Source organism: Seriola lalandi, unplaced genomic scaffold (genome assembly GCF_002814215.2).
Source record: "Seriola lalandi dorsalis isolate HSWRI2012SDOR001 ecotype SW California unplaced genomic scaffold, Sedor1 jcf7180002054581, whole genome shotgun sequence".
Classification (NCBI taxonomy): Eukaryota; Metazoa; Chordata; class Actinopteri; order Carangiformes; family Carangidae; genus Seriola; species Seriola lalandi.
The window spans coordinates 4,371,898-4,382,736 of NW_019525134.1; the positions used below are offsets into that span (position 1 = coordinate 4,371,898).

General features: G+C 41.6%; 2 protein-coding genes across 3 annotated transcripts in view; one reads left to right on the forward strand and one right to left on the reverse strand.

The window, feature by feature from the left end:
* The window catches only part of bin3 (bridging integrator 3), a 28,681-nt gene extending 25,332 nt beyond the window's left edge, over window positions 1–3,349 (forward strand). Inside the window, exon 9 of the mRNA XM_023418273.2 lies at window positions 1,731–3,349. Within this exon, the coding sequence (XP_023274041.1) occupies window positions 1,731–1,877 (147 nt within the window). The 3' untranslated portion in view covers window positions 1,878–3,349. The remainder of the gene's footprint in view (window positions 1–1,730) is intronic.
* Window positions 3,350–3,510: 161 nt separating this feature from the next.
* Window positions 3,511–10,839, reverse strand: part of acsl2 (acyl-CoA synthetase long chain family member 2) — an 11,046-nt gene continuing 3,717 nt past the window's right edge. The window contains exons 2-20 of one of the 2 annotated variants that reach the window (XM_023418271.2): window positions 10,326–10,576; window positions 10,101–10,215; window positions 9,852–9,916; window positions 9,670–9,771; window positions 8,890–8,989; window positions 7,764–7,942; window positions 7,616–7,648; window positions 7,358–7,409; window positions 7,128–7,201; window positions 6,729–6,806; window positions 6,511–6,645; window positions 6,258–6,392; window positions 5,593–5,761; window positions 5,392–5,480; window positions 5,189–5,305; window positions 4,950–5,093; window positions 4,740–4,841; window positions 4,575–4,646; window positions 3,511–4,466 (exon numbers count right to left, since the gene is read on the reverse strand). In XM_023418271.2, coding sequence (XP_023274039.1) covers window positions 4,326–4,466; window positions 4,575–4,646; window positions 4,740–4,841; window positions 4,950–5,093; window positions 5,189–5,305; window positions 5,392–5,480; window positions 5,593–5,761; window positions 6,258–6,392; window positions 6,511–6,645; window positions 6,729–6,806; window positions 7,128–7,201; window positions 7,358–7,409; window positions 7,616–7,648; window positions 7,764–7,942; window positions 8,890–8,989; window positions 9,670–9,771; window positions 9,852–9,916; window positions 10,101–10,215; window positions 10,326–10,574 — 2,151 coding nt within the window. In that variant the 5' untranslated portion in view covers window positions 10,575–10,576 and the 3' untranslated portion in view covers window positions 3,511–4,325. Of the gene's footprint in view, window positions 4,467–4,574; window positions 4,647–4,739; window positions 4,842–4,949; window positions 5,094–5,188; window positions 5,306–5,391; window positions 5,481–5,592; window positions 5,762–6,257; window positions 6,393–6,510; window positions 6,646–6,728; window positions 6,807–7,127; window positions 7,202–7,357; window positions 7,410–7,615; window positions 7,649–7,763; window positions 7,943–8,889; window positions 8,990–9,669; window positions 9,772–9,851; window positions 9,917–10,100; window positions 10,216–10,301; window positions 10,577–10,839 lie in introns of both variants that reach the window. The other variant, XM_087177115.1, reaches the window with a different exon arrangement.

Below are 10,839 nucleotides of genomic sequence, written 5' to 3' on the forward strand. Positions count from 1 at the left end.
CTATTTACATCATCATCTTTATTCATGTAGCTCACACACTTGAATGAGCGTTTACACACATATACACACACACACACACACACAGCCACACGTGGGTGGCCAGTGGACCAGTGGACCTCATCCCCAGCCCTGCTGCATGTGATCGGTTTCATCCTCCACTCCCTTCTCTCCCAGCCGCTTGTTGCTGTTCAGCTCCCAGCGGCAGCAGGAAAAGGCACAAAGGCTGCCTTTGTTGTGAGCCTTCAGCTTCACTACCACAAGTCCTGTCCAGCGACTGTCAATGGGACACACAGCCTGACCTGTCCACCTGTACAGATGTTGATGAATTGAGACATTGTCTTGATATTTTTTCCCCCCTCAATTTTGAATTCTCTGTTGCATGTGTTCATTTTAAAAAATACTTAAAAGATTACTTTCTTTGTCTATTTTTTCCAGTTGATTCTCTTTGTCTCCAGAAACAGTGGTCATTCATTCTTTAAGGACTTACTGGATTTACTTATTTTTGTAGGTGTAACCTCTGTATAAACATTAAGCAGCTGGGACTATGGTATGTTAAAATGCTTAGACAGAAGTCATGTAAATTAAAGCTCTGCTTTACCCAAAGGCTCTTTTTTGTATTGTAGGTGGTCACAGTTGTGTGAGGCTGCGTTTACTCCTCGTGGTGACTCAACTAATTGGAACAGTAGTGTGTCTTTGCTACAGAAGGCACCCAGACACTGATCTGGTGTACATTATCATCACTGGTCATATGAACATTTCCGATGGCCATTTCAACAAGCCACTTTTGGTATAAAAAAAAAAAAAAAATATCCGCTTTACCCCCACAAACCACAGTAACCCAATACTTATGGCCCACTCATGTGGCTTAGGTGGCAAATATTGGTATAAACATACAAATGTCTTTCAGACTGAGAACTTAAATAAAGGTTTAAAAAACTTGACTTTTTTCCCTTTGGCTGACAGTGTCAAATGCTACTCTTTACAGAGGGAGATAAATTTTATTCCTATTTAAGAGATTTTTACTTCATTTCCAACTTGACCTAGCCCTCATTCTGCTGTGACCCTTAGCGAACACTGGTATCTTGGTTGGTCTTGCTGTTTCGGCCTACAATAGGACACACATGCAATTTCTGAGAAGCCAGCGATGCCCCCTTAAGAGCATGGTATCGTATCCATCGTTGTGTGAATAAATATTGAGATGTGTGTGTGGGTTTCAAGGGGTTGTATTTCCCAGTACTTTTATTCTCTGCCTACTCTTCTGGAGTCTTGTAATGTGATTAAAGTCTATTAATCATCAAAGCAACTCTCTAGGGAGCCTGACTCATGAACTAAGGGGAAGAAGCAGGGGTGGGAAGTGTCAAAAAAGCTTTCAGTGAACACTCTCTATCTCTTGTTCAGATCGGGAGAGAAAAGCAGGGTCACTACCCACTGAAGTGCTGGGTTTTTGGGGCTTTGTTGGAGTTGTTTGATATCTGTGGGCTCCCTCTTCTCCTCTCGAATCAGTTCTCATTAGCGAGGTTGAAGAGGTATGAGACCAGCAGCTTCAGACTTGTTTAAGTAAAAGCAAGGTTAGATTGTGCAAGTGGAGCAGTTTGGACATGAATTTGGAGTTTTTCCTGAGAAGCATCTAAGAAAGGTCTCTGGATTGACAATGTCTTTACATCAGAGGACAGACAGGACTATTTTTTCTGGTATGACAGCTTTTTCCTTTTTCCTTCCTGCCCCCTCAGGTGGTCTATTTCACCGAAATGTACAAGATCTTCAGCGAGTTAACAGACCAGATCGACCAGGCAGGGTTGACTGATGAGCAGAGGGAGAGGGAGACCGAGGCCAAGCTCAGCGAGTTGCGTGCACTGTCCATTGTCGCCGACGACTGAGGGAGGAAAGCCGAAAACCGGGAAGGGCTCCTTTCATGCCTCTCTGAATGGATTGCACTCTTTTCAGGCTCCTCCGCGCAGTTCAAACGGACAGCAATGGCCTTAACCTGATTATCAGTTTGTTTCCTTGCGGCCTCATCACCCCCCCATTCCTCTTGCACTAAACTCCCATGTTTCATTCTCTGTACAAAAACTCTCTGCAACTCAGAGCAGCTAAAATGCCACATTAACAAAGCCATCAGCCAAGTGCAACATTATAAGCCAATATGTTTTTTTTGTTATTTTTAGTTTTTTATTTTAGTAAAGGAATCAAACAGCTCTCGTCAGAACTAATTAACAGGGTTACACTTCTTGGTTTCAGTCTATAAGTGTTTCTTTCTAAAGTAGGAAAGGAAACAAGGAAATGTTTTTATTCATTTCTGCTTTGTTACCTACAAACTGTGAAACATCGTTTTTATTGCCCGACTTTGAAATTACAAACACTACAGAGTGAATGTTATGTAAGGTACTGTAGGTTAACAGCAAGAAAATATCTTTCTGTATTCTGGCCTTTGTTGGTTATCTCTAAGTTTAGCTCTGTGCCATGGTGTGTGAGGGCTTTTGATGGGGATTTACAGGATGCTACTGGTAACATCACCTGTGCATTATCTGCCTACATTGTCCTGACTGTGGATGTAACATGAAAACTAAGTTGTGTGAAGTGAGATTGTGCCTGTGCAGCAGTGTTGAAACATCGACCACTCGGGCTGCGGAGAAAACAAGTCGCCATTGAAATCAAATTGCTGTCCAAAACAAAGGCTGGTGCTCCCTCTAGTGGGAAATACCGATCATGACACACAATTTCCTTTTATTCACACCATCCATCCTTTGTTCTATTGTTGGTGGTTCAGTTCATCTGTTAGCAAAGAACCTCACACATTGTTGGCAGTCTAGAAAAAGTCCTTTCTCTGTTCCCTGTTCACCAGGGTTGGAAGCCAAATGTTTCTGGCTTTCCTTGATTTTGGACCAAATCATACTGTCATTGCACTCCTTTGTTTCCACCTTTATCATCAGGGACAGCTTCAGTATGATGACCATGCTCTGGTTAATGGGGCTATATGGTAACATACACACACTGATTGCTCCCATATCACATAAGTGGATTTTTGGTGATGTCATACCAAGAAGTTGACTATTTATTCTTCAACAGTCCTGTTTTGATTGTGTAATTATTTCTTTGTGTCCTGCAATGTGTAACTGTTAAGAGTTACATGGAAAAAAGTGTATTAATGAAGGTTTTTTTCTAAATGAGTAAGTTGTAGTACAGGTTGATTTTTTTTTTTTTTTTTTTAACATACCTAAATGAATAACATTAGTGTTGGTTTTTTTAGGTTTTAAATGTATTAATACCAGAATCTGTTAAAAGACAGTGTTTTCAGCTGTCGTCTCAATGTATACTCAATCATGAAATAAATTAATGGTGACAATAGCAACCATGTCTACAATCTGCATTGTTAACCTGTTACTATTATATTGTTGCCTTGATTACTTGATGTTTGATTATCCACTGCATATCTCTCAGGGTGAGTGCAGGAGTCGTGTCCGAGTGCCTTGCGGGGAATCAAATGTGCTGTAATTTAATCACACAAAAGAGTTATCAGTTACTAATCTTTATTTCTGTTCAGTTTTGCTTTACTGGAATTAGTCAGTAGTGTCCGGTCGACAAATCTCAATATAAGCAGTATTTACAGTACAGTCTCCTCTTTTTTTTTTTTTCTTTTTTTTTTTTTACACAAATCATTGCTGGTTGAAATCCTCATTAGTTGCAATGGTTTAACATCAGGTGAAGGATTACATGCTCACACTGGCTTAGGAAATCTTCCAGAACCAATTAGAAAAATATGACCATCGAGCTAGGATCCAGGATGTTCATGAAATGCTTACATGGTGACCCATCAACCCTTAAAATACACACCTACAATTAATGCAAGTTCTAACGGCCCCACAAGTAGTTTCCCTTTAAAATTCCTTGCTTGGGAAAAGAACAGGCCAGTGTAAATAAAATATCTAACTTAGTGTCTGTGCAGATTGCTTCCTAATAACATCTGTGATTCTTCTCTCTACAGCTACACAATAATTTACATAACAGTAAAATCTCCCATTGAATCAACATTGAATTAGTGACAAAGACAACATAGAGAGAAATAAAATGGTTTGGGCCCATTCTGTGTTATTTTTCATGTGAAGAGTTAATGCATTACACAATGTGGACGGAGGTGGATGTAAATTAAAACTTCTTTGAAGCAAAATACCAATATTCCAAAATATATCCAATTGTATATTTTAGATGAGGCACTGCTGGACGTTAATTTAATTTTTTTCTCCCCCAGGTTCCCGCACTTATTATTTTTCCCTTATTGTACACCAGTAACCCTTGGGTGTTGTGTGTGAATTACTGAGTAGAGTCTTTTAAATGGCTGTTTTACTGTACATGCTTGATATCTGTTCCTGAAAGACTCTACGGATGTCGGCACGTCTACTTTTCAGGGTGGGTGTGAGGAGGCCGTTGGCGACACTGAACGTCTCTGGATGCAAGTGAAGGTCCTTCACCTGAAAGGAAGAAGGAGAAAGGAGAAGATATGACACACAACCACAATGTAAGTCAGTATTGGGAGGTTTGTAGCTTCTGAATTTTAACCGTGAGCAGAGATTGCTCACTTGTTCAAATGACTTCAGCCCTGCTTCTTTCCCCACGGCTTTCATGTCCTCTAATACTGCATTCTTTACATCCTGTAGGAAGACAGATAGCCAAGTACATCTTTTAGAATCCATACAGTAGTGTGAAGTAGTGATATTAAAGAGATGTTTGGAGATTTGACATACAGGATTCTGGCACAGCTCCTCATAGGACCCCACAAATCCCCGCTCTTTAGCCCAGTCAACAAACACCTCAGGGTCAGGCACGACTATGCCTATGAGATAAGACTGGTAACAGGAAATACAAGAGAAAAATCGATTATTTAACTCGCACTGCGGCAGATGTTTTTGTATATAGATCAAATGAATAGGAATCGCATCATATTAGCATTGTACCTGTAAACTATCTCCATGCACGAACACCTGGAGCACAGGAACACAACGCATGTAGACGTTTTCTATCTTCTCCGGAGCGATGTACTCTCCCTGGGACAACTTGAAGATGTGCTTCTTTCTGTCAATGATGCGTAGTGTCCCGTTCTGACAGAAGAGAAATACAAACACAGACATTTGCTCACTTACAAGAAACAATATATGTGTTTATATGTCACTCTGATTATACTGTCTAATCTTACTGGAAGCCACTGGCCCACATCCCCGCTGTGCAGCCAGCCGTCGCTGTCCAAGGCGTCAGCTGTCCTTTCCGGGTCCCTCAAGTAGCCTCTGAACACACTGGGGCCACGGATGCAGATCTGATGCAGGATAAAGCCGTGAGAAGTGTCAGCAGGAAGCACATTGTCTGGTAATATGTTTAGCATGACCACATGTTTAGACTCACCTCTCCCTCTCCATTCTTTGCATAGTATTTCATGTCAGGAATGTCAACCAGCTTCACCATGGCGCAGGGTAAAGGAGCACCAACGTGACCTAACAGACACACAAACATACCTGCTGAGGACAGGAGGAACCAGCACGGGCACAAACGCACAAGCAACCAAGAGAGAGAAAAAAAAAAAAAGGTAACGCATCAGTTTCTTACCTGCGCTCCAGTCTCCCGGCATAGAGAAAGTGCAGCCTGCAGTGCACTCTGTCTGACCATAACCCTCAAATATCAGACAGCCCAGAGTGGCTCTGAGGAAGGACAGCACTGTGGGGGAGATGGGTGCTGAAGCGGTCAGAGCAAAGCGTAGATTACCTCCTAAACTGGCCTGAAACAGAGGTAGTGCAGGCAGTATTTGTGTAAAATATCTCAAACACTATCATATTGTAAAATTTCCATTTTAACCATTTTCAACCTCGGTCATATTTCCCATCTGCATTGACAATACTGAGCCAGAATCTTTCAGCTCTTGTTTGCCTGTGTGCGCACTTCTCCAATACACTCCCACAGGGCCAATATGCTCTGCGTGATTTTGGCACTCGTTGCTGGAATAGTTGTGCTTCTCTTGTAAAGTTTGGATACAAATTTGTTGTTTGAAGGGCTGCCGGTACCACTGTGTTAACTACTACAAAACATAAATAGTTACATCCTGATTTACAGAAAAGATGTCAATTAAGACTGAAAATCAATGTCCAGTAGGTCTTTACTAGGGACACATATGAATGTACAGCACTGCAAAGCAATGGAAAACAAAAAAACTCAATTGCAACAACATGGGAAAATATGATTCAGGCAGAAATAAAATGGAGCTTGCAGAAACTGACCTGAATCCTGTTGAACACCAGTTTGTCCCACAGACTGTTGTTACGTACAACACCGCTGCTGAGCTCCGCCTGCTTTCTCCTCACGGCGTAGTGAAGCAAAGCGCGTCGCAACGGAGACGTCACAGAACCCAGGATCTTTACAGGAATCAGTGAAAATGGACATAAACATAAAGCCAGGTTTAAAATATAACCGACCAAGAGTTATCCCTTCTAAATACCGTTTAAATGACAAGATGTGGATATATTCGCTGACCTTGTCATAGATGCGATTGAGTAATCGAGGCACAACAGGAAAGAAGGTGGGTTTGAGAGTTTTAATGTCATCCATAAGAAGAGAAATGTCCCCTTGGTAGAATCCTACTCTGGCCCCATGGCAGAACATAGAGACCTGTTGCAGAAATAGACTTAATTTAGGGTTTACACATAAACACACACTAGAAAAAAAAATATATATCTGAGAAGATCAACTACCTGAATCATCCTCTCAAACATGTGGGCAAGCGGCAGGTACGAGATCGACACATCCTCTTGCTGGATCACAAACGAACCCTGAGAGGAAACGAGACATAAAAATGAGCAAAGCACCAGGGAGAGATAAAGTTCAGGCAGCAGCATACGGTAAAGCCTCGCAGGCAATCAAACATGCTGTATGGCTTTTCCAGCAGCAGTTAAGATAGCTGAATCTTTATACGGGGGCAATTAGTTAAAGTACCTTGCAGCGACAGGGGCAATCAAACACCCAATTAATCATACCATTAGACACAGCAGGGAGAGGGACAGCTTTGAGATACAGAGACACAAGCAGATGGGAAGTGATGCAAGCTATGAGGCTGTTCTCAATTAGACAAGGAGGTGGAAGTGTAGACAGACCTCCAGGATCTTAATGACAGAGGAAGTGTTGGAGGCGATGTTGCCGTGGGTGATCATGGCTCCCTTGGGCTTCCCTGGATAAATAAACAAGACATTATTGCAGTGCTCTGCACAGCAAAGGAAACTATAGCGGTGCCACAATGAGAGGTTGTTAGTGGGCACTGAAGGACACTTCTCTAATGATGTGAGTGAAGGATAATTATGGAGAGACTTATGAGATCAGACGATACCTGTGGTTCCACTGGTGAAGCAAACCACGGCCAGATCCTGGGGCTGGGGCGGCTACAGCAGGCAGCAATAAAATATGAGAATATGACAACGGGCTTCCTCCACTCTTAATTTAAGCCCTGTTTACAAGTGAATGTTAATGATATCTTATGGGACAGGAGCAACAATAAAACTGTCAACCTAGCATTTAGAGGGGGATTAGGTATTTACTGGAACCAGTTTGATGCGGTGACACAGCAGCTGAGAGACGATAAACTCACCACAGGATCTTTGAGGTTCTGCCTTCCCAGGTCCTACGATGTGGACAAAGATGAGTCACTCATATCAATTTACACATCAGCATTGATTAAAGGGGAGAAATTTAAATGAGTCTGCATTATAGGGATTTAGTCTTTCCACCCTGCTCACCATGAGCTGCTCCAGTTTCAAAACCTCCACCTCGCTGGCCTTCGCCCTCTCCACAAAGGCTTCACTGAAGTTGTTAAAGAGAACCAGGCAAGAGAGCTTCGGCGTCACGCCTTTCTCCTTGTTCTCTAACAGAGACGCTGCCTTCTCCTCCCGGTCACAGATCACCAGAGAGATCTCCGCTGAGAATGCACCACGACACACAGATGGGATAAACTTTACTGACCCCACGCAGGAAAAATCAAGTGTGATTGCAGCAGAGGTACAACAGCTGATATGTTGATTTGAATAGTATATACATTATTAAATACCTTTTACTACTATCTATCTACTATATATAAATTAAATATGAACAAAATTTAAATAAAAAAGCTACTAAATACTATATACAGTAATTATGGAAAGTAAGTAAGTACATTTACTCTTGTATGTATCACTTTCTCCTACTTTGTTTTTACTCCACTCAGACACTGTGTATCTGACAGCCATGCTATTTTCTGTGATTTTGTAGATTTGAAAAGAAAAGATTATAAATTTGAATACATTGTCAAAGATTAAATCAGTGGTTCATCATAACCTTTTGGGGTTTTATTCCCTTACAAAAAGTGTCTGAGAGTTGAGCAGTTGAGAGAAGTTTAAAAAAAGAATGTGAATTAGTTTTTTGCAGAACCAGCATATTTACTTCATTATTCAAGGACATTTAGCTCTTAATAGTGTACTTTCATTAAATAATTTAATAATTTACAAATACTCGACCTTAAGTAAAGAGTCTGAGAACATAATGCACATGTAAACATCTCCTATAGTTTTTTAGATCATATATTTGCTATATGTCAGTTACACATACAGTACCAGTCAAAAGTTTGGACACACTTTCCCATTCACATAAGTGTGTCAAAACTTTTGATTGGTACTGTCTGGTAATAGTCTCTAGAACAATATTGTGTGAGGGCGGTCACTGTGCATTAACCACCACAATGGTCTTTCATACAATCAAATCCGATTTGATACAGGAGGCTGGAAGACCAATAAAGACCACATTTATATTTTGTGCACTATTCCTTTAAATATTGATAAAATCTCATCAACATTGTTTTTTTTTTTTTTTTTTACATGAAGGTTGTCTCACCCAGGTTGAGTATGTGGACCATGGCCTCCAGCCCCAGGGTGTCATAGAGAGGCACCACCGCCATGGAGTAAGTGTAGCAGGCCAGTTCTGAGATTATCCACTGTCACCAGCAGAGGGAGACAGAGCAGGACTGTTACTCATTTCCAAACTTCACTCATCACTGTGTCCTTGTTGTGTCAGATATCTAAACATTAGACACTACATTACATTACATGCATTTCATATTTACAAAAGAAATAAAACTACATAAATAAAAACACCAGCCAGTGTGTAGATCGGTCTGATCATAAAATTGTGTTTCATCTTCAGTCTACACGGGAATGCCAAAAAAAGGCTTTGCCTAATGGATATGATAAAAATGAATTTGGGAGCAGACATGTTCCAATATTAGCTGCCCTGGAGACCCACTTTCACCACCAGCACTTTGCTCTCAATACGAATAGAGGAAAACACACTTTCAGGACAAAGACAAACACAAATCATATTTTCAATTTGAAAACTCATTAAAAGAAAAAGAAGAAAAAAGAAAATGTGATCCTGGGCTCCAAGGGTATGATAACAACCCTCTATGGAGATGTGTGTATGAGAATATATTAAGTTTTAACCTGGTGAAATAATATTTTGAATTATAGGTCTGTTGAGAGGTTTAAGGATCAATAATCTTGATTAGAGGCGAGAACAGTTTGTGTCTTAGAAGTTATCTAACCGACTCTGAAGCTCACAGGTGATCCACCAGTGCGGGAACACATTTTACACTACAAGACAGTGATGAGTTCATACCTCTGGTCTGTTTTGTGCAAATATCCCGACAAACTGCTGCGGGTTCGGCTGGCAGCCTTTAGCCAACAGCCCAGAGCCCAGCACCTGCGCCTGCTCTGCCACCTGAAGGATCGGAGACACACAGAGTCACATAACAGAAAAGCGTGACGGCCGGAGGATAAAAAAATACAAAAATGTCAGACCTCAGTGTAGGAGATCCACTGGTAGGGCTGGCCCGGCTTCCTGAAGCCAAGGCACGGGCCATTTCCTGAAGGACACAAGACAGCAGTGTCACACCAGTGCAAACATATATACCATTTATAGCATGGTGTCTGTGATAGCTTTCTTTTTTCTTTTTTAACTAGGGACCAAGAACAAGTTTTACTTATGATACATCAGTAAATTATATTGTGAATGAAATGTGTTGTAATAGAGGTGCCAGGTGTCATCACCTGAGATCTTCAGGCCTCTCTGGAACATGTCATAAGCCGTCTTGGTGTCATCATAGTAAAACTCCAGCAGTGAGTCATCTTTAAGAAGAGCCGATCGCCTGCAGCTTGGATCTCCCTACGACAAACGCCACTATCAAACACCTTAAAACACTCCTTCCATAATGATGCATGTCATTTATACAAGTTTAAACACAATCATACCAGCGGTGACCATGATCCACTCACATTTACGGCTACAGACTGGGCTTGCAGATCACAGGGAGGACGCATGGGTCGAGGACGGGTCACCAGCCAGTACGCAGTGAGAGAGGCCAGGGCTCCTAAACCCAGCAGAGAGGAGGACGATAGAGACAGGGAGGACAGGGAGAAGGAGGACAGAGGCAGAGACGGCAGAAGACTCCAGAGGTCCTCTGATTCAGAACCTTTGAGACCCGCACTGGAGCGAAGTGACCGTAACCACTCCTGGAAATGCATAGCTGAGGGAAGAGGACAGGAAAAAAAATACCCAGTGAAACAGAAGGAAATTACATGGTGCCTTTACATCACAAACATTTCTTTGTGCAGCATCTCCTGCACGAAGCACCGCAACAGCAAACGCGTGGCAGGCAACAGATTCAGTGCCCAGCTCATTTTTAAAATACACTTTTCTTGCTGAAGCATTTTTAATAATGTTTTATAATGAGGACAGTGTTTGTGTTATTTTTCTGATAAATTCATTACTTTCCCCCCACCCCCACCC